This window comes from Plecotus auritus (assembly GCF_963455305.1).
Source record: "Plecotus auritus genome assembly, chromosome: 2".
Classification (NCBI taxonomy): domain Eukaryota; kingdom Metazoa; phylum Chordata; class Mammalia; order Chiroptera; family Vespertilionidae; genus Plecotus; species Plecotus auritus.
Window position 1 is genome coordinate 55,859,479 of NC_137771.1, and position 24,203 is coordinate 55,883,681.

The 24,203-nt window shown below is 36.9% G+C and overlaps 1 protein-coding gene across 3 annotated transcripts in view; it reads right to left on the reverse strand.

The window, feature by feature from the left end:
• The window catches only part of ERICH3 (glutamate rich 3), a 107,201-nt gene that overhangs the window by 47,565 nt on the left and 35,433 nt on the right, over window positions 1–24,203 (reverse strand). For all 3 annotated transcript variants that reach the window (XM_080657964.1, XM_080657962.1, XM_080657963.1), the window contains exons 6-8: window positions 20,505–20,663; window positions 15,813–16,031; window positions 4,134–4,314 (exon numbers count right to left, since the gene is read on the reverse strand). In XM_080657964.1, the coding sequence (XP_080514090.1) occupies window positions 4,134–4,314; window positions 15,813–16,031; window positions 20,505–20,663 (559 nt within the window). The remainder of the gene's footprint in view (window positions 1–4,133; window positions 4,315–15,812; window positions 16,032–20,504; window positions 20,664–24,203) is intronic.

Below are 24,203 nucleotides of genomic sequence, written 5' to 3' on the forward strand. Positions count from 1 at the left end.
ATAAGATCAGAGAAGCTATTGATAGATGCTACAAATGGATGACTCTCAAAAGCATTATGCTAAGTGAAAGAAGCAAGACACAAAATACTACCTATTATATAATTTCATTTATAAGAAATGTCCAGAAAAGGTAAATCTGCAGAGGTTGCCTGAGACTGACTATGAAAATGGGAATTAACTGCCAGTGGGCACAAGGAAGCTTTTAGAACTAATGGAGATATTCTAAAACTGGTTTGTGATAGATAATGGTTGCACAATGCTACAAAATTCCCAAGTATTAGTAAATTGTACACTTAGAATGAGTGAATGTTACAGAATGTAAGTTACAACTCAATAAAGCTATTTTTTAAACAAAAAAAACCCCTCAATATATAATAACAGAAAAAGAAGAATTAAAAAAAGTTAATATAAGTCTCAGTACAATGAAATGCTTTGGTTTTAAGTATAGAATAAGAGCCGTCGCCATCAAGAGAGATGGATAACAGAGTCAACTGAGAAAGCTTCACAGCTTTATTCTGAATCTTAAAAGATGGGGAAGATTTAAATTTGAAATCCTATTTTGAATTTCAAATCCATTGTTCTATTGCAGACAAAGGAAATATCACACAAAAAGACAAGAGAATGAATTGGGGGACAGGGGGGTACTTGGGAATGCACAAATAGTTACAACAGAATCGGGTTTGGAAATGCGAGATAATGGGGCCAAAAGGAAGAGATTATAAGAGGGTCAGAAAACAGTTCTTTGTATCCACATGAACCCAGGAGGCCAAGGTTTGCCTTGTTTGTTATGATGCATGTGGCAAATCAAAAGGCCTGTGAAGAACTGCATTCTTCACAAGTTGTAGAAATGTTCAGCAGCTTCATCGGTGTACATAATAAACAATCAATGTACAGCTTGATGTCTAAAATCAAACCACACGACATCATGAACTACTATGGGAATAAAAGATGCACTTGCCACACTATTAAATAATTAATTTTATTGTTATTTCTCATCTAAAAGCGAGACAAGTTAATGAATGCCACATTTTTTAAATGAGTTTTCTGCTCCAAGCATAACATTAAATGTTTTCTTTTCCTAACAGAAATCTTCTCAAAACCTATTCACATTTCATTGAACCTTACACAGCTTTGATTTTTTAAAAGGGCAGATTCTTTTCAGTTCAGCTAAATTGCTAAGATTGCTGAACCACAAGTTAACTCTGAGCCACCGCGCTTTTGAATAATTACTTTCCTGGCAATCAAGAACAAGCTGAGACAAAATTATTGTGTTGGATGGGATTCAATTACTTATGTCCCCATTGCATCCTATAATTCAAGACTGTCCAATGACATAACAAAAAGACAGTCCCAGGACCAGTATGGATGCAAAATAACACATAACGAGGTAACACTCTCTCGTAACCTTTGACTTGGCACATTAATCACAGAGTGTATATAGTCTCCCAGAAAATCATTCAGCTAAGTCTTACTGTGTTGTTGTTGCTTTTGCATTTGTATGTACCATGCTTTCCAGAAGTCAAACAGACATTATAAATGCATTTTTTTAAAATGAAGAGTGATCTAAGACCCAGGAAGAGTTTCATTATGTTAATTCCAATTTTAGACCACAGCTAATTTCAGCAATTCTTCTAAATTAATAGTTGAAAGTTACACTTTTAAAAAATGAGTGCATGTATCTATGCCACTATCATTATACCCATCATATGATGAGAATGTAGGAAGCTCTTTGCTACTGAGAATAGCTAACTGGAGCTAGATAGTACTAATCAAGGGTCCTGCACCTGGTCGGGAGCCGCATCTGCTCTTGACCCTGCCCACAGCTGCACATGTGACCTTGGGAAGCCTATACCTCTGGACTCCGCTCATTTTCCTCATCTACAGAATGGAAGGAAAGAACTCTCAAACGCTACAAAAATGAGGCAAAAGTAAATTCTATCTCAGCCCAATATATAAAATGGGGGAAAATATTTCCAGCATTATTAAGCATTATTTTTATAAATTATACATATTTTTATAAAGTAAAAGATACTTTTTTTTAAAATATATTTTATTGATACTTTACAGAGAGGAAGGGAGAGGGATAGAGAGCTAGAAACATCGATGAGAGAGAAACATCGATCAGCTGTCTCCTGCACACCTCCCACTGGGGATGTGCCCGCAACCAAGGTACATGCCCTTGACCGGGACCCTTCAGTCCGCAGGCCGACGCTCTATCCACTGAGTCAAACCGGTTTTGGCTAAAAGATACTTTTATAAAGTAAAATACACAATAAAATTACCATTAAAGTGTTTGTCCTTTCTTATGTTGGAAAGTTTTAATATTTAATCCCTAAGTATGTATAGTTTCTCTTTAAGTACTTGAATTTTTTCTTTTTTTAAAATATATTTTATTGATATTTTATAGAGAGGAAGGGAGAGGGATAGAGAGCTAGAAACATCGATCAGCTGCCTTCTGCACACCCCCTACTGGGGATGTGCCCGCAACCAAGGTACATGCCCTTGACCGGAATCGAACCCGGGACCCTTCAGTCCGCAGGCCGACGCTCTATCCACTGAGCCAAACCGGTTTTGGCAGTACTTGAATTTTTTTCAATTAATATTACTGTTTTCTTGATGAGGGAAAACAGAAAAGCCAAAAGTAACAACTCCATGCTTGCCTCCAACTCCTCCCTTAACCCCTAAGTCTGTATCAAAATTACTCACATATAAATATTTCTCTTAATTAGTGAAAACTCGATTACTTTCAAAAAAGAGTTTCTCAAGCAAGGAAATCACAAATAGCATAACCCTGTAACAACTCTTCTTTTGAACTGCTGTCCCACAGATTAAGTAGACAAAAACCACTTCAGTAAAATATGTGAAACTCTATATGCAATATAAAAATTATTTTATGCCACCAAAATATGTCTTTCGGAAATATTGATTATTTTTAAAGTATTTTTAAAAATATGTTTTATTGACTTTAGAGAGAGAGGAAGGGAGAGGGAGAGAGCAAGAGAAACATGGGTTGGCTGCCTGGGGATGTACCCTGACTGGGTCTCAAACTAGGGATCTTTCCATACATGGGACGGCGCTCAATCAAACCACACTGGCCAGAGCGGGATATTGATTATTTTAAGTTGATTCTTTTTAAGAAAGGAAGCATTCAGGAAGAACCTTAGACCTTCTCCCTTACTGCCTAAACAATTCAGGTAGAGGGCCTGTTCCAGAAAGGGAGCTGTCGCCATAGGTCACTCTAATATAATATGAACTAGGTGTGGTCGGGAGACTCAGCAGAGCCTCAATCAAAGTTCATTCTGTTTCCTCTCGTCTCTGCATGGTCTAGCAAACATTTCTTAATTTGTTTACTGAACCTTTGCTTTTCCAACTCCACGTGAATTGCCTTCCTACCCTTTGAAGTCCTAGACTCCTACCCCTTCTCCTTGGTTCAGAAAGGCATATAAGCCTCAATTGCCCACTTTGTCTCTAGGCCCCACATTCTTATAGAAACCCCTCCACCCTCTATGTATGTAATTGAATTTGGTTATTTTCCCCTATTAATCTAGCTCACATCAATTTAATTCTTATTCCAGCTAGAACTTTTAAGTATAGAAGAAAATTTTTTCCTTCCCAACACTAACAAACATGGATTTATGATAAAATGAAAGTGAAAATGTATTAAATGGATTTGGCTCAATTCTGCACCATGTTATTTAGGTATGATTCCCCCTAAAGTTTATTGGGTTTATGATTTTATCTCAACATACTTCTACAGAACAAATTGCCAATCTTATATTTTTCTCTTGGAATAATGTATGATGTAGTTCACTGTGGCAAGCCAAATAATTAACTTGTAACTTGGGGACAGTTTATTTGTACAACATTTTAATGATCATATATCTCTACCCCCCAAATTAATCTGTTACTTGGTTAAATCACTTCAAGTTCTTTCTTTCACAATCTGTCAGAGTAATTGCTACTCCAGTTTTAATCACGGAGCAGTAAATCCAGATTCACTTTGAGGCAGCTGTTTTATAAGTCCCTGGCTATGCATAATTTCATAGAGAAATTGAAGTCATTCTAATATCAACAATAGTTTACCTATAACATTAACTTCAGGTACTTAAAAAGAATTCACATTGTATGTGTACCTTTTTCAAGTAGTTTGCCTCTGTAGACACAAAGGTTTTCTCCACCACAGTGCTGTTGATAAACTTTTATTTCATCTCGGAAGTCTGGGTAATCATAACATAGGTGCACAGTCTTCCCCAAATAGATCATTGTAATGACTGCATTACTATGCAGTGGTGTTTTATTAATCCTTCTTGAATCCTAGAATAAATAAAAAGGGGGCTTGTTAACTACTTACCCTCTAACAGAGTGCAATGACATTGTAATATGAAGAATAGATGTCTATTTTTAGGTACCTAGCAACAAAACCTTTATGAAACGTCAATCTTCACAGAGCTCAAAAAGTGAAGCCCATTACAAAATACATCTCTCTAACAGTTATAACATATACATTTTGGCTTTGTATTTTTAATTAAATGCTAAGACTTGTACAAAATTTGTCACTTATTTTAGGTGCACGCGTGCATGTGTTTTACATATAACCATAATGTTAAGGATGCTAATGGGAAACTGCTCTTTGCTCTTTGAGCTGGTTCTCAAAAAAACACACAAACAAAACTACAACAACAACAACAAATCAAATTAATTAAATTTTGGTGACATAATTTTGTTCTAATTTGAACTGACTTAACAATTGTGATTGTGATTTAACTATTGGTTTTATAATTGAGCGCTTAACACTCCAGCAGTGACACCTGAGTTTATTCTAATGCACACATTAGAATCTTTCTGTGGTCACTCGGAGGATTATGACAATGTATGTTATGTGCCTGGGATTATCCAGTTTCACAGGAGGCATTCAATTCAATGACAATCAACATTATTAATATTACTTTAAATATCAAATATACCCAACAACAAAAGACCACCTTATAAACCTCATATCTGATATTCTCTGTCGTTGACCAATTTAAATTATTTATAAGATAAAACAACTTAAATGCCAGAGGTTAAAAGAAATGTCCTATTCCTTACCTTCTCTATATATTCTAAAGTATTTTTCACAATAGTGAATGAGCATAGTGTTTGCCTAATCTGCAAGAGGAAGATGAGGAAAGACACTTAGAAAAAGGAAGAAGAGGAGGAGGCAGAGAAATAGGAATGGCTCACTGAAAGACTTTAAAAGGACCTAGAATATTTTGGGCTTCTGGCATCACACAGAGACCAAACATTACTTTTAACCTACTTCATTTTTCTAAAAATCAATTCTTAGCTAAATGAAAAATGTGAAGAGACCAACTTTTAATGAATCCAAGGCAATTATTTGAGTTTGATTTCATTGAATTACGGATGCCTTGGAAGCATGCATTTTTTTAAAGAATAACAAAGCTGCAATAAAAATTTCTGAAGTAACTACTAAAATAGTTCCATCTTCAAACCTCAATTCTATTTCCCTGAAGCAAAAACCAGAGGAAGTAAATCTGATAAATGAAATTCTATAAACAATAGCGTGAAAAGTATAGAGCGGGGCTGTGAGGTTTAAAATTTAAGCAACTTGTCTTGCCTGTGGACACACAGAACTCCCCAACAGAAATATTTCAGGAACATCAAGAGCCATGAAGGTAAATAGAAACAGGTTCCTGAGTCACAGTCAAAAGCAAAGGGATGATGGCAGGGCTGGCTCTTCGTTGCAAAATGATGCCACATATCCTCTTGCTTGGGCGTGTGGAGCTATGACATCCATGTGTGCAGCCCAACGCAAAACCACCAGCCTAAGGCAAATCCAGCTCCAAGCTCCCACTGAAACATTTCATGACATGACGGATGAAATAAGAGCATCCCCCTTTTGTTAAGCAATGCTTTCTAGAGGGACATGGATTCGGAGCCTGCCCTGTGAGACTCTGGTAGATGAGCACTATATAAATGCAAGGTAATAGTGGGGTTGGAGTGAAGCAAAGCCTGCCTCTGTATACAAAATGAGAACTAGAAGAACATTTAAAACAACATAACAGCTCTTCACCCTTTTCATTTACTCTTATTCATATTTTCTCTGCTAAAATGTATTCCTGATAGCAACATCTTTTTTCCTGGGTCTAGTTGCTTGATTCCTTTAAAAAATATTCCCCAATTATTGTCACCAAATAACCTTTCTGGGTTCTAATGAGAGGCCCAAATGACAGCTCATGATTAAATACGTGTACTAGGAAACAATTGTTTCTTTCAGTTGACTAAATTGCCTCTGTACTTACTGTCTTCCAAGGTTAGAATGACCGCAGATTGATGAAATTTTGACAAGCTTTCGTGGCCCTCTCTGCTATCCTCAAGCAAGAGTCAAAACCCTCCGTCCCTAGCTAATTTTGCTCAGTGGTTAGAGCGTTGGCCTTCGGACTGAAGGGTGGCAGGTTTGATTTCGGTCAAGGGCATGTATCTTAGTTGCAGGCTCCATTTCCAGCCCTGGTCAGGGCTCGTTGGGAGGCAACCAATCCATGTGTCTCTCTCACATTGACGTTTCTCTCTGTATTTCTCTCCCTCTCCCTTCCACTCTCTTTAAAAATCCATGGCGGGGCGGAGGGGGGGGGGGATATCATCAGGTGAGGATTAACAACAACAAAAAATGTCCATAAAAATTCAGCTCCACGTTAAGAAGAGCAGCAAGGCCTCATGGCCCTGAACAACTAAGTGTTATCTTTCTGACTTCCTCTTCAGTTGCTTATGACTTTCCTTCTCATTTCTTTTCTGAAATCTCAGGCAATTACAATCTGTGCTGACAAACAGCAAGACCCTTGAATGGTTAAGGAGTTAGCCATTATGTATTTGTAATATTTAGTACTCAATTGGTAAAACAAATCCCCACTGGGGTCTCCTGTATCTCTGCCCAGGCCTGTGTGGAGTGGATATAAGAGATTTCTATAGATGTCGAAGAGCCTGTACTTGTTGGTAGTGTTGGGTAGCAATTCCTTTCCAGCCACTTAGCCAAGCCCTAATGAACTCTGGACATCCTAAAATCTTACCTGGACCACTGCAATAAACTTCTAGTTAGTAGGGTGACCATAAAATGTATTTATTTATTTTTAAAATATATTTTTATTGATTTTATTTTCTTATTATTTTTTAATCCTCACCCAAGGATATTTTTCCATTGATTTTTAGAGAGAATGCAAGAGAGAAGGAAAGACAGAGAGAAGTATTAATGTGACAGAAACACATCGATTGGTTGCTTCTTGCACGCACCCTCACCAGGGCTCAAGCAGGGGAGGAGCCCTTGACTAGAATCAAACCTGGGATCCTTCAGTCCACAGGTCGACATTCTATCCACTGAGTCAAACCGTCTAGGGCACCATAGAATTTATAATTCAATCTAGGACACATGCTAGAAAAAATGAGCATTAATTTGAATTGTTCCAGGAAAACTCTATCTGGCTCTTGAACTCCAGGCCAATATTCCCCAACCCTAATCACCCCGGGATCAGGTACCAGACAACTCAGGACAGCCCTTAGACCTCGGAGCCTGCCAAAAGTATTCATACTACCCAATCCTAAGCCTGCTTACCCTGCCATCTGGTTTCATTTCTCAGAAACACAACAAAGGCTCTTGCCTATATATTCTTCACACTCCTTCAGCCTCCCAACTGACCCTGGTGCTGTCCTCTGTTGCCCTGTGTGACATGGTGTGATGGTTACCTTTGTCTGTCACCTTAGCTGGGCCACGATGCCCAGATATGTGGTCAAATGTTCTTCTGGACAGAACCCTAATTAATCTGTGGTATGTCCCCTCCTCTTGGGGACGCAAGTGACAACCTTTCTCTTCAAAAGCAATCATCTCCTGATCTATGGATCTCAATATACCAGAATCACAATAAAACCTACATTTTAAAATAGCCAAGCAAAAAAAAATATACCTGATCTCATTAGGAAAGAGAACTAATGAGGGGTTTAAGCAGGAAAGAAGCATGCTGAGAGGCACTTCACAGAGTTGACGTTAACATCATTATGTAGAATCTGCTAATACTGAAATGGACTTCCCTTACTTTTTTCCCCTTCCTGCTTTTTTACACGCTGCTCCCTAATTCTATATGCTAGCTTCCTACTCATCTTTCAAAGCCCATTCCAAATGCCACCTTCTTTCTGAAGCACTCTCCAATCTCCTCATTCAGAATGACTATTTCCTTCCTCTATGTTCCCATTGTGCTTTATTTATACTGCTATGCTTGTTCTCATCACAATGTATCATGGTTAATTGCAGATATTTCTGTCTCTCTTGCTAAACTGCAATGTTTCCAAGAACAAGGATTTGATCTTATTTATGTTGGTAGCCTCGGCACCTAGCATAGTGCTTGTCATTATCAATAAAAGCTAAATTGAGCTATTTGTTGATTTAGAGCCAGGATATAAGTATGTTGATGATTGCAATAGCCTGGTTAAGAGTTAGGCAGCAAGCATCTGAACTGAAGATGTAGTAGTGAGGATGAAAAAGGATTACCAGATATATGAGCCATTGTTAAGGTGTAGAGCTGTGCTGTCTGAGATGCAGCCACTTGCCATATTTGGCTGCTGGGCTCTTGAAAGGTGGCTCATTCAAATGAGAAGTGCTGTAAGTGTAAAATACTTACTGAATTTAAAGACATGGTATTTTAAAAATGTACAGATCAGTTCTTGCCAAGAGAAGCTCTTCGCCCTCTCTTTCACAAATCATATAAAATTTAAAAAGACTTTTTTTAATTGATAAAGATGATGATTAAACAGGTCTTATCTGAAACCTGTATTTTCACATTTATAAACACTATTGATGGGACCATCCACCTCTTCAGTAGTCTGCTGTATAGTGTAGGTGAACCAGCAATCCTGAGTGAGAACACAAGAATCTTCAGATGGGTGAAAGAAGCCTCAAAGGAAAATCTAACTAGTCTCATAGATTCTGTAAAAGCAAGTCCTAGAACAAAGCAACAGGACATAGAAGCAATGTGCTGTGCTCTGAGATCTACCACACCTCATCAATTGGCTCCATGCATGATCCCCTAGGGTCACAGATCACAGAATCCAGGGACCATGTTCTACACATTCATAGAGGAACCAATGATGGGCCACCAGCAAGCTGTGTTTCTTTGCCTTCTACCTATTTCTTTCCTTTTAAGAGCTTTTACAGGATGCTTGGGTCCCAGCCAGTGTGGGTCAGTTGTTGAGTGTTGACCTATGAATCAGGAGGTCATAGTTTGATTCCCAGTTAGGGCACATGCCCAGGTTGCGGGTTTGATCCCCACTGTAGGGCGTGGAAGAGGCAGCCAATCAATGACCCTTTCTGATCATTGATGTTTCTATCTCTGTCTCTTTTTTCCTTCTTCTCTGAAATCAATAAAAATCTATTTTTAAAAAATAAAGGATGCTTTGGGGTGGTACTCATAAAATAATAGAGTGAATTTAATGTGTAAATTAGTCATGAGACTCACCTCCCCTTTAAAAATCAGTTCTACATAAAAATAAAATAAATCCAAGTACTAAAAGTAAAAGTACATGAGTCACCCCATTATGTCAATTTTATTCTATACCCCAGGACCCAGGAGCTAATGAAAAATCCAAGGGACACCTAGAAAGTTATCAAAGCCATGTGGGAAGAGGAGTATATATCCTATCTAATAAAAAGGGAATATGCTAATTGACCCTCACATTGTAGCAAAGATGGCGACACCCACAGCCAATAAGGAGGGAATATGCTAATTGACTGTCATGCCCTCAATGATGGCAGCACCCACAGCCAATAAGGAGGGAATATGTTAATTGACTGCCATATCCACAAAGATGGCAGTGCCCACAGCCACAAGATGGCGGTGCCCAGACCACTCAGCCCCACTGGGGTGGCAGGTGCACGGCAAGGCTGGGCCCACCCCCAGGCAGGCCCCACCGCTCCATGCGCCTGCCTCTGAAGTCCCCCAGTCCCTTCAGCCCCCCAGCTGCCAAGGGCCAGCCCGAGGTGCAGGCAAGCCTCAAATGGCAGCTGCCCAGGGCTGGCCCGAGGTTCAGGCAAGCCTCAGATGGTGGCTGCCCAGCCACCCAGGGCTGCCCAAGGCTCAGGTAACCAGGGCCAGCCAAGGCTTGCACTGCCGGCAGTGGCAGCAACAGAGGTGTGATGGGGGCATCACCTTCCCCTGATCACTGAGTCTCCTCCCACCCCTGAGGGCTCCCAGACTGTGAGAGGGGGCAGGCTGGGCTGAGGGACCCCCCCCTCCAGTGCATGCATTTTCATGCACTGGGCCTCTAGTTTAATAATAATAATAAATTGTCAAGATCTAAGCCATGCTGATGGCTAGATTAAGAGATGAAGCAGAAGAAGAGACACAAAGGAGTAAGAGTTAAAAGCAGATGGCAAAGCAGCATTAAAATAGAATGCCATGGAAGGCAAGAGAGGGAAGTTTCAAGGAAGAATCAATAAAATCATATAATGCTACTATCTAAAAAAATATGGTAAGTAGGAAATAAAAACTAGGATGACAGAAGTAAGTCTAAATACACTACCAAATAAAATAAATGTAATTGGACTAAACTCACTTATTAAAGGAACAGGGATTCTCAGCTTGAAATAAACACAGAGCACCCATATGTTACAAAAATACATGTAAAGCCTAAAGCTTAAATGTACAGAAAGTAAAAGAAATATATATTAAATTCTGATCTAAAGAAAATAAGGAAAAGAACTATTAGCCAAAATAGGTTTTAAGGCCAAAAGTAGTAAATAATAAAGATCTTTTTTAATGCCAAAAAAAAAAAAAAATTACATCACCAGTAAAATAGAGTAATCCTAATTCTGAGAGCACATAAGATGTTTTGAATATTTACAAAACAGAACTTGGCACTTACAAAACAAAATAAGGAGAAAATGACAAATCTAAATTATAGAGAATGATCATTAGAATTCAGACACTGTGAGACCACACAGATTTTTTTAAATGCTAAGAAAAAAATATATATATGAATGACAATTTACACTTCTTATTTATTGGGCATTTATAGAATACTGATCCAAACGTTGAGAAGCACATTCCTTACAAAAACTGAACATATATTAGCCTACAAAGCAAGTCTCCACAAATAGCAAAGAATCAAAATCATACAGAACAAGAATAAGAAGCTTTTTAAAAGTAACATTCAGAGAACACAAAAGTAGTACTTACAATTAAAATAAGGCAGTAGAAGAAAAAACTCAGCAGTATGTGTGGAAGATTAAATTGAAGAAATCTCCCAGCAAGTAGAACAAAAAGACAAAGACATAGAAAATGAGAGAGAAAAGCTAAGAATATTAGAACATCAGTTTAGTAGTTCCAACATTCCCAAACTAGGGATTTTGAAAAGAGAGAACAGAAGGTGTTGTTGTTTTTTAAAGTCTTCTTGTTGTCTGTTTGTTGTTTTTATTTTTTAAGACCAGGGCAAACTGAAGCTTTATGACTCAAGAGAAAGACATGCCAAGGTCTGTCATAGCAAGGATGCCTGCGGATGCCATACTGCTGCATTTCCAACCTCAGGGCAGAATGCCCAAGGGAAGCTGCCTCAGTTGCCACTGTCGCCTCTGTGCCTGCTTACAGCTCATTCACCAGACCACATTCCTGTTGCTGTCCACTGTGCCTGCTTACAGCTCATTCACCTGACCACATTCCTGTTGCTGTCCACTGTGCCTGCTTACAGCTCATTCACCTGACCACATTCCTGTTGCTGTCCACTGGCTGGCTCACAGGAGGACCTCTCTAGATGCCCTGTCTCTGATGAGCCCCATTTTTTTAGGACACGCTCATGACCCGGCTTCTCTGACTTCCCCAGAAGAAGCTCTTAAGAAACTATTTTAAAAATTTACACCAATCCCAGACTGTGATTCAAAAACTCTATTCAGCCTGTTTTCTCCAGGAATATTATCATTTTGTTACAATGCTAGGTTTGAGCTTCATTCTGAAGATTACTGAATATAAGTGATAGAACTCCAAAGAAAAGCAGGGACTCAGTTAACACAGATGTCAGTATGAGAGTTGCTCTGGGAAGCAATAGGGGATGTGATAGCTCAGGACTAGGGGGTTCAGAACATGACAGTAACATTCTACTTCAGAAGTCGTGGTGTGAACATGAGTGTTTGCTTGATTATTGTTGTTTAACTTGTACATATAAATTTTATATATTCTTATGGTTTATGAGACATTTAAACTTTTTTAAAGGATGAACAGTAGAGTTTATCTCAGTAATATATTTTAACATCAAAAAATCAAATACTGCCACCAAGTGAGGATGATAAGGAAGCCACTATATTTGCTAAGTGGGAGCCACATCCTTAAAGACAGTATGTTTGTTGGCCTGGGAGACCAGCAGGCAATGGCTTCACAATAAATTGGTAGATGTGGTAGATTCTATTATTGCTCCAATATCTATCCCCAATCTGTGTGAGAGGATGATACTTCCCACTCTATTAATGTCATTTGGTACTAGAACTCAAGTGCAAGTGACACGTGTCAGTTCTGAGTGGAATCTTCAAAGAACTCCAGGGTTCTGCTGTCCATGAGGCCACATACCCCAGACAGGGACAACTCCTTGAGTCTAGGTCCCAGAATTACAGGTGACCAACAACAGATAATAATGAGAATAAGAAATAAACCTTTGTTGTTAGAAGCTGAGTTGCCTGGGTTGTTTGTTAGACTCAGCTATACTACCTTTTAGAGAACTTTCAGTAGCAAAGGAGAAAACAGAAGTCTAAAGCTATAGAATGTGAGGAAAGGATTTGGTAACTTTATATAAGGCCTGGGGATATTAAGTGATAGAGATGAATATTAAAGAGAGAACAAAAATACAAATTAGGAAGGAGAATGACAGACAATATTAGGTGCCATGGGCAATGGAAAAGAATAAGGTCAAGGAGACAGGGTGGAGCCTGCGCCTCAGAGACTGGACCAAAGGAAGAGAATTGGGGAGAAATAGAAGTGAAAGGAGGAAATTTGAGCAAGCATGAGGAACATGGTCCTGAGTTTTGGAGAAAGTTATTGGTGAGTATAGATGCTAAGAGTAAGATGTAGACAAAGAATAAATAAAGCACTTAAGAATGAGTTTGGTTATAGTGGCATTTTTCACAAAACTAAAACAAATATTTTTAAAATTTGTGTGGAAATATAAAAGACCCAAAACAACAAAAGCAATTTTGAGAAAGAACAAAGCTGAAGGTATCATGATTCCTGGCTTCAAACTATATTACAAAGCTATAGTAATCAACACAGTATGGTATTAACATAAAAACAAAAACACAGATCAATGGAACAGAATAGAGAGCCCAGAAATAAATTTGCACAAATATAAAGAATTAATTTAAAACAAAGGAGCTAAAAATATATAATGGGCAAAGGACAATCTCTTCAATAATGCTGGGAAAACTGTATGGCCACATGCAAAAGATACTAGACTACCGTCTCACATTGCATACAAAAATTAATTTAAAATGGATTAAAGACTTAAAATGTAAGACCTGAAATCATAAAATTTCTAGGAAAAAACACATAGGTGGTAAGGTCCTTGATAAGCTCCTTGTCTTAATAACTTTTTTAGATATGACTCCAAAGGCAAGAGAAACAAAAGCAAAAATAAACAAATGGGGTTATTCCGAACTAAAAAGCTTTTGTACAGCAAGGGAAACCATCAGCAAAACTAAAAGGGAACCTATTGAATGGGAGAAGATATTTGCAAATCATCTATACTAATAAAAGGGTAATACGCTAATTAGACCTGGCATCTTCCAGATGAAGCCACGATGGTGGGGGCTGAGGCAGAGGTGGTTAGGGGCAATCAGGCTGGCAGGGGAAAGCAGTTAGAGGGCCACCAGGCCAGCAGGACAGAGCAGTTAGGGGGTGACCAGGCTGGTAAGCAGAGGCAGTTAGTGGCAATCAGGCCTGCAGGCAGAGGCAGTTAGAGACGATCAGACAGGCAGGCAGGTGAGCAGTTAGGAGCCAGCAGTCCTGGATTGCGAGAGGGATGTCTCATATTGGAGAGGCCAGGCTGAGGGACCCTCCCCCCCCGGCCTTGTGCACAAATTTTGTGCACTGAGCCTCTAGTTTATTTGATAAAAGGTTAATATCTGAAATATATATATATAAAGTTCACACAATTCAACAACATAAAAACAAATGACCCAATTATAAAATGGGTAGACTATTTAAACAGACATTTTTCCCATGAATACTATAAACAGCCAACAGGCACAAGAGAAGATGTTCAACATCACTAATTATCAGGGAAATGCAAATAAAAACCACAATTAAACATCACATCACATCTGTAAACATCAAATAACAAGTGTTGGAAACAATGTGAAAAGAAGAAAATTCTCATACACTCTTGGTAAGAATGTAAACTGTTGTGGCCACTATAAAAAACTGTATGGAGATTCCTCAAAAAGTTAAGGTTAGAACCAGCTAATCAACTGCTGGATATTTATCTGAAGAATAAAAAAACACTAGTTCAAAAGGAGATATGCACCTCTAGGTTCATTGCAGCATGATTTATAATAGTCAAGACAAAAATCTAAGTGCCCACCAAAGGATGAATGATTAAAGAAGATGTGATACACACACACACACACACACACACACACACACACACACACACACACACACACTGGAATAGTACACAGCCATAAAAAAGAAGGAAAATTGCCATTTGTAACAACACAGATAGACCTTGAAAAAAGTTAGAGAAAGATAAATATAGTATGATTTCATTTATATGTGGAATCTAAAAAGAACTGAATAAATAAAACAAAAACAAATTTGTAGATACAGAAAACATATTGGTGGTTACTAGAAGGGATTAGTCTTGGAGAGAAGGTGAAATGGTTGAAGGGGATCAATTGTATGGTGATGGATGGTAACTAGACTTATAGTAGTGAACACTATGCAATGTATACAAAAACCAAATTATAATGTACTCCTGAAGTATAATATATATGATCTTGTATACCAATTTTACCACCATAATAATTTAAAAAACAAGAGTGATGTTGGTTTTAAAGAGACAGCATGAAGTCTATGTGCATGTTGGTACTACATTCCCTGATTCTCATTCAGTGAAATGTTGACCCAGCTACCTGCTAATCACAAAAGTTACATATAATTACAATTAGTTGTATATCTACACAATAAAAATTAAGAGATATTTTGCCTTCATACTAGCCTGTACATATATAAAGTCTTACTGGTCTTAGGACTATTCATCAGTATTTTGAAGAAATGAGTACAACAAAGTACAATATTTTTGAAGAACATTGAAATGAATTTTTTTCTAAGTGTTATAAAATAATTTGCCAACAATCACTAAAAGTGATTATTAAAAGCTTACTAAAACTTATTTTATATAGTATATTATTTTTTATGTTTAAGTTTCTGCATTTTTGCAAATTAAATGTTAAAATGTTTCTGACGTGTGATTGAGTGAGCAAATTAAAGGAAATAAGTAAGTAATAAATTAAATTTCCAAAATAATAAATAATTTGGAAATGGGTTATAGTACAAACTAAATTTGATCACAAGATTCACTGGATTTTTTTAATCAATTGTGCAATTAGTTTCTGAATTGCACTTCTCAAATATTTGATTGCAGATTCATTTAAGCTTACAATTACATTAATAAAGTATTATATTTCTTTGTTCAAGTCATTTAGCCTTTGATTTCCTTAAATTCTTTTACTGCAAATCTAGAATTTTAATAATGCAATGCTAAATTAATAAACGAAAACTTGATTCCATAATCACCCTGGTAAAGACTGGTTCTAAGCCATTTGGAACAGTGGTTGGCCGAAATCTTCTCCTTCTCCATGTTTCAGATCTATTTTCCCTTGTGATTTTTCCATTCGGGGAAGGAGGTGGAGGAGGAACAGGCATCATGTAACTGTTAATGTTCAGAGGTTGATACTGTTTCATTCCCTGTGAATTGTCCATGGAGTTCCTGAGCTTCATCATTGCCTTCTTGCCCTGTAATTACATTCCATGCCATAAGAACCAGTGAAAGAGAATTAAGTGGTGATTCAATGTCACCCAAAATTAGAGACAAGAGTGTATGATTGACATTGCAATGCAACACAACTAATACAAATAGGCAAACTCAAAACAATCCATTCTGTTTGAAGCAGCCATAGCAAATTAAGTTTTTATGAATTTCTAACATTATTTAAGTGTATTTTTAAACCAAATATACAGTGATGGCATCTTTAGAGTATTTTGGGGATTTTTCCTCAACAATTAAACAATTTGGAATCAAGAAATTTAAAGTGTTTACTTGGAAGCAGGGTTGAAGAGTCTACTTAACAATGGGGTCTTAGCACTTTTTTCATATTCATTTCACCCATTCAGGTGTTATAGTAGTCCTGGAAAATACAATATCAAGGTACCAAGTACAGAGGCTAACCCAAAGACTCCATTCAGCTTATTTTCCCCTAGAAACTCAACCCGTAAGAATAAATGCTACCCAAGACACTACACAAGTACACTGATGGAAATGTAAGGATACATACTAGTACACACACACAAATACACATTATGTATAACAAACTTAGTTGAACATCAAGTCCATCAATAGGAGAATGTTCAACTAAATTTTCTTTGTTCTTGTAATAGAATCTCAGCAGGCTTCAAAAAGAATTGTGTGAATCTATTCATAAAAAGATTTATGTGATATAATCCTACATTTCTTTTAAATAATTTATATATGGATTTTGATAAAATTAGGGATATCCAGAAGAATTGAACATAAGGTTTTCATAGAGATTTGGATATTTGGGGAGGATATGATTTTGTATTTTATATGTGTACTAGAGGCCCAGTGCACTAAATCCATGCATGGGTAGGGTCCCTAGGCCTGGCCAGCGATCAGGGCCAATCAGGGCCTTCCTTCTGGCTGCTGGCTGGGGCCTGCCTTCATTCAGTGTCACCCCCTGGTGGTCAGAGCATGTCATAGCAAGTGATCAAACTCCTGAGGGGACACTTTGCATATTAGCCTTTTATATAGAGAGATCTTTATATTATTTGAAAGTTTGATCAACATGTATTACCTCAACAATTATAAAGCACCAAAGTTATAATCAATAATTATGTCACTTTGTTCACGTATATTTGAGTCTTTCGATTTTCAAAAATTGATTATTTTTGTGTCTATGAAGTAGTTTTCCAAACTTTCAGTCACCTTTAATCATTTTTATCCACTTTATACTAATCTATTTGGCATGGTTTTAAAACCATTTTTCAGCCAATTTATTCTTAACTTTGAGATGCTTAAATAGTGAAAAGTTATTTTTAAGAAAGGAAAATCATTCTCCAAACATTTCTCATTACAAATTCATAAAATCAGGTCAAATAAAGATATATGTCATACATATTTTGATTGAAGACAACATTTATGTGAACAGAGAGGGATTTAAATAGAATTAACCAAGAAGTTTAGAATTATTAGAATGGTTCATACTGCAGGTTGTATGTTCTCATTTTACTTTTTCTACATTTTTTTCTTTTTCTGTGATGGTGTGCACTGATATTGTAATAACAAATATAAATTAAATAAGTGAAAATAATAACAATAAAATGTATGAATGGAAAACTTTCAGAGGTTGGGGAATTTTTAATTTCTAATTGATAGTAGTTATCAATCAACTACATATCTTATTTGGAAATGGTCTGATAATTTTTAAAAAATTATCATGCTGTTTCTTACTTCACATATTTAGCCCAAAACATCTTGAACATCTTTTCATGACAGTACAAAAATTCTACCTTATTATTTTAAACATACTTTAATATATTATAACATTTTAAAACAATACCCTATTATATTTGTAGGTGTTTTTATAATTGTTCACTACTATATTACTAAATATTCTTGAATTTATTTCTTTTCATATATATGTTTATTCCGGGGAAAAAAATGCCTATATGTTAAAATGCTTGAGCATGTTCATTTAAAATGTCGACAGATATTTCCATATTGCTTTCACAAGAGTTGTATCAATTTCTATTTCTATCAATAGTGCATGAGAAACTCTCATTCTAAGGATAATCATTTTCAATCAAGTCATTATTTTTACTCAATTGGATTTCAACCAGCTTGTTTTTTTACCAAATTGCTTTTACCTAAATCAAAAACCCTCTCTCCTGACATTTAGAAAGATGAACCTGCTTATGTCTGTTGCACCTTTGAACAATTCCCATATGCATACCACATCCTTCTTTAATCTTTAAGAAAGCAATACAAATTTAGTGGGTGCTCACTACCTACTCATCAATCATGCAGACTACTATTCTTTAGGAATTTCTTATCTGATTTTATATTAAATCATTTTTATCATCAATGCCATTGAAAAAAAAATAGATGTATTTCCTTTTTCCCATGTACATTATAATATAAAATCTAGTAAGTTAGAGACTTTTGCCTGCCTTGATAATTGATATACCACCAATGCTTAGAGCAGTAAGTATCCAATAAATATTTATTGAATGAAAACTGTGTTTAGCTAGTTTAAATTAATATGGGATTGATCTCAATCTTGTCAGCCATATAAGTTACCATTAAATTCCTGTCCCTCAATCACTCACATCCCCCAACTTGAAAACAGAAAAATAAAAGTCTCTATGCAAATTTAATTAAAAAATCCATACAGTGGTTAAGAGCAGATATGGAAAACCACTTGAAAGAAAAACAAATCCCTCCCTAGCCAACAGAACTTTAATATTACCTGATTGATAGTATTCACATATCTTACAGGAAAATGTGCCTATCAAAGTAGTATAGTAAAATAATACTTATAGGAGCATAGAAAAGAATATAGTCACCTTGGAAAACATGGAAAGTGCGCATCCAAGTACTATCTAGGGTAGAGGATGTATCACCCATTGGACTTTGAATATTTCTAGTCCTATTGGCAAAGTTATTCTTGGAGCATACAGGGGGTTTTAGCCAAAGACCTTTGAGTTTTCTGGAACCTTTGGCATCCCATTCCTAAAATGAGCTAGGTGCATCATGCGATCTTAGCCTGATGCAGTAACATTCCATTCCACATCTGCTCATTCTGACTCCATGCTCACCAGGCAACCGTCTCATTGTGACACGGCTTCCCACGTAGGTCTGCCTACAGGGGGAGGCATGCTGCTTCTACAAACTGTGATTATTTGATATCTTGTGAATTAATGGTCCCTGATTATGATTTTGCTCCTCATTCCAGTTTACTATAGGGAGAAAAAGTAGGTCATTGTGTTATTTCAGTTAGCCGAGACAATCTCTCAGGACCTGACCATTCCTGAACACTAGCTGAAACAGGAAATGTCTAGGTCTCTAAGTAGAGACCAGATTCTAGAAAGCGTCAACCTACTTGACTTATGACCCAATAAGTTCCTGCCTAGCTCTACGAAGTCTTCCCTAGAAAATGTGCCACCACTTTTGGTTTAATTTCCCCTGCTGTTTTCTGATAAACTACTATTAAATTATAATGAGGCTTGTAAAAAGTGCTATGTAATCTGAAAACCATAGTAAATGGATTAAAATATTAGTTATCATTTATAGAGTTATATGTATACTCTTACTGTGAAAAAATCATCTGTATGAATTAATTCCTTAGTGTCAAGATTGTCTGTGTTAGATAAAAATACCTTACTTTCATGTATCTTATGTTTCCTAAAAAAGGAATGGAACTAAATTCACCCATTTGAACATAATGACTGTTGTATTATGACACAGGTTCTTAAGCTGCCAATGTTTTTCCTTTGTGCTAGAAATACAAACAATACCCCCCCCCCCCGCAAAAAAAAATACCCTCCCTAATTACTGAATGTCTTAGTTATATCTCCCTGTTTAAGGAACTCATTTTTATGATTACTATGCCTCCTTCTGTGCTCTATTAAAATAACTGAAATTACCTGAGTCATACATAGCCTTAAAAGGGAAGCAGAGTCAAGCTCCTGTGTGTGATTAATTCAGCATTTTAAAAAAAGGTGGACATTCTTTTCCTTCTATACCCAACATTCTCCAGAGTCAAATTTGAAGCAATTTCATACACTGATGGTAAAGTAAGTCAGCATGCAAATGCAAACCTATTCTTGGAAAGTTTCATTTTCTAGGTTTCATGCATTTAAAATGTAAAAGCAGTCAACACTGGGTTTATTCTCACAGAAGTCATATCTGGCTATAAAAAGGTCCTCTGCTTTTCATACAAACCTTCAAATTAATGAGAGATCACTTTACATTATTATATCGATTCCTTACTCTTTTTGCTCACTAACATGGAAATTATAGGCCTTCCCATTTGAGTAAGATAATTAAATAGAACATCATAATAAGTGCTTAATAAGTGCACAATACAAATGTCATTGAGTAGATTAATTAAATCTAGCATCTTAAATACTGTGATAATCTAATACTCTAATCAAGAATAAAAAGATATTCCTTGAAGGGATAACATTTACCCCAATGGGAAAAGGAGCTTCAGTTTCCAGCGGTGAGGTTTTGGATCTGGACCCTGGAGTTATCTTTGGAACCGTTCCTGCTGCAGGATGACTGGGAAGAGGCTGTAATCGAATTGGAGGCTGCATAATTCCTGGGGCAGTGTGTGGTCGAGGGGCTGTCTAGACAATTAGGAAAAAAAATCCATTTAAATTAGTATCTTGACATGTTTCCAGAACCAATTAATAACCCAACAAATTGACTAGAGTAATTAATGGTGCCTTTTTACGGAACAGATTAAACTTTAATTATGTCCTTCCATTATACATGCCCTTATGACCTGAAGTATTTGTTAAAACATATGGTGTGGAAGTTCTCCACATAACTAAATGCCACAATTATAGAGGACTCTAGACAAAGGAGATGTTCTCTGTCAGGTTCCTGTATTTTATTCATACTGTAAACTCGCTGACAATACCTAATTTATGCTGTGCATAGATTAGCTTTGCTCAATTAAATGTTAAGTTGAATAATGTTCCTATTTTAGAGATCTAAAGGAATATGAGTGGAATGGACTCATTTCTATTTAAATGTTTGCAACATGAATTCTACTGTGAGTCCTCTAAGTCTTAAGATTAGTGCCGAAGTACAAGCAATATGATTCAAAACAGAGGAAAGGTAAATGCTTAACTGTAATGCATGACTATTAGGTCAACCTCTTTCTTGAAATATTAGGAAAACAAAAATAAAAAGTAGTAACTGGCAACTTTGGAAAACATTGTGAAAAAAACTGAGATTTTTTGCAGGCTGGGAGTTTTCCATTTGCCCCTCTTCTGTGCCTTCTCTCTCCTGCTCCAGCCTCTGGGAGTCATTTCTCTATGGACTATACCAACTGACCTCAGATTCCAGGTAGATTTGGCCAAAGGCACTGGCAGGAGATCAAAAGATAGGAGGAAATGAGATGGGTGATTTATTTCTTCTGGACCCTTCCCACCAAGGTTTCGATGGGCCAGCTAGGGCCCTCCACCAAGTCCACAGCTCTATCAGGAAGCCCTCTCCCAGCTTACAAGTAGGAGAGGCTCTCTGTCCAAACCCTCCCTTCCCCCATAGGCCAAGGTGGTGTGCTTCCCCATTGGGCTGACCCCAGCAGGCTAAACATCCCTAGTTGTTTTTCCTTACCCTGTCTGCTTCTTTGTAAATAGTTTCTTTATTAAATCCTTCCTAATAACCCTATTTGTGTGAGCCATCTGTTTCCTGCTGAGACCCTGACTGATACACTTTCTAATCCAGAAAATACTGCGGAGAGAACCAATCATGCCAGTATGGAACATGAGTGCTGTCTTTTGTGGCACTGACAGAACATTATGGGTTTAGTATAAAGAGCAGCAATGTTTAAAAAGCTAGGAAAAAACAAGGCTTTTGGCCCAGTTGTTCTAATATAATAAAATAATAAAAAACCTGTTAAGAAAAATACATGCATTTTTAGACCAGAGAGTGTGAGGATAGTATACAAATGACTCATAATGAGGTTTAATACATCGACTCTAAAGAATGGTGAACAAAATATTCAACTACGTGAAAGTGTAAATACATTTAAAAAAATGATAGGGCGGCTTCTACCACCGAAAGTAGGTCTCCATGCCATCCTGACAAGCATGTCATATGTGATAAATATCTGATTTTATTAAGTCAATATTTATTGAATTCCAATTATAGGCACTATGAAGAGATTAAAAAGTAATTTTTGACATCTAAGAGTGACACAAGACAATTAGTGCCAAATGACCCACACAAATACTGCCAAAGGGACAATACAACAAGCATACCTGGGAACTCATAGCAGTTAGAACTAAAGTTATCTGGAATAAGCCAATGAGATGGAAAAATTAAAGGTTCCAGAAGCAGTTATATTTTATTTAAATGGATGAGCAACAAAAGAAAATTGAGGAGACAAGCAAAGGACTGGTAAATTTGAACATCTGAGTAAGAAGAGAGCCAGTTGTAAGCCAGACATGGGAAGGGGACTAAGATAATAGTCCCCAATTTCTGTTTTCCTTTCTTCACAAGTAATAGAATTTTAATCAAGAAGCACAGCTATTACAAATAAAGAATGCATTTTCTAGCATCTCATGTAATTCTGTATAGATATATGCTCAGTTTTGAGTAATAAGATGTGAGCAGAAGTGACACATGAAACTTCCAGATCCTGTGCTTAGAGGGGCGTCTGAGTGGTTGATGACTTTATAGAGATGGCACACCAGCTGAGATCCATGCATGTGCATTGTCTACACACAAGCCTGTATCCTGACCAAGACACAAAACCCAATGAACTGACAAGAACCACATTGGATTTCATGAAACAGAACATAAGCCTATTTGAGTCCAAAAGTGCAAGGTTGTAACACCCATCCACAAAAAAATCAAGCTAGAGGTTTCTGAACAAGGGAATCAGATCACGCAAAAGAATTCCTTTGAACTCGGTGAAACAAATATGCCTTAAGACTCCTGTCATATAATCCAACTGAACACAAAAACATTGAAATTCGAATGTAGGAATTCAAAAAAGCAAGTTCCTATAAACTAGGACATGATCAATGGGCTGTTGTGCTCTAAATTTTACTTCTCCACATTTGCATACAGATATCATTCAGTTAGATGAGTGTGGCAGTCAAATGTTTAACTGATTACATTTATCTCTAAAAACAAATCTGCACCATTCAACCAACAGCTGTGATCTACAAACTGTTGTAGTTCACATCAAAAGCCATGTTAAATTGGCTATATTTTAAATTGTTCATAATATATTTTCTTGGAATAAACATGGCACTGTAGCTTAACATTTTCAAATCTGTACCAGAATGTGAATCGAAATTGACTACCTGGTGATTATTCAGCTTAGCTGAGCATTTCTAATTCTTAGTGGAAGATCTCTGGGGGTGCATTTTCCAAGCCTGTGCAGAGTTAGTTGAATGACTTTCCAGAGTTTTAATGGGAGCAATACAGCTAAACGCTTATATGTTATTTTGAAAGTTTAGGTGCAATTAGTGACCAAATGCAATAACTATTCACTGGATGCTCTCCTTATTCGCTCAAGAAAGTTAAAAGAGAAAAATCGATGGCAGTATCCCCAAAGGATATTTTTTTCTTTGTCTCAATGGCACTTGGAGGTCAGGAGTCAAATTTAAAGGATATATATCCCGGTTGGGAAAACAAAGAGGAGGACTTGAATTTCTGTAGAATGGAAACTACAATGCCAAGATTACAATAGGTATCCCTTACAGTGCAGACTCGCCACAGGGGGTGACCAAGTGAACAACTGTGGCTTACCAGATAGAAAGGCTTCTGAAGTGCTGGTGTCAGTGTTTCCTGTAATTTTTAAATTACTTTCTCATTCCTGCCACATTAAGATCTCCTGGATGTATCATAAACTACTTATTGAGGGTGTTCAGCTGGAAAATTGAAAAGAAAGCCTTTCAAGGGTTTTTCCACTCGGAAACAGGTGGGAAGATAGAAAACAGCACTTGATTGTTTCTTTTGTTTCACCCAGTTTAAGCTTTTGAGAGTCTAGTGAGTTTGCCACCTAATAAGAGAATTATTTGTGTACATATGCATTTAAATGAAGCTTGGAAGTATGGTAGCAACAAAGGGAAGACGGTTGCTTTTCATAACTTGAGCTGTTCACCCGGAAATGTCAAAACATATTTACCTTCTGAAAAATGTCA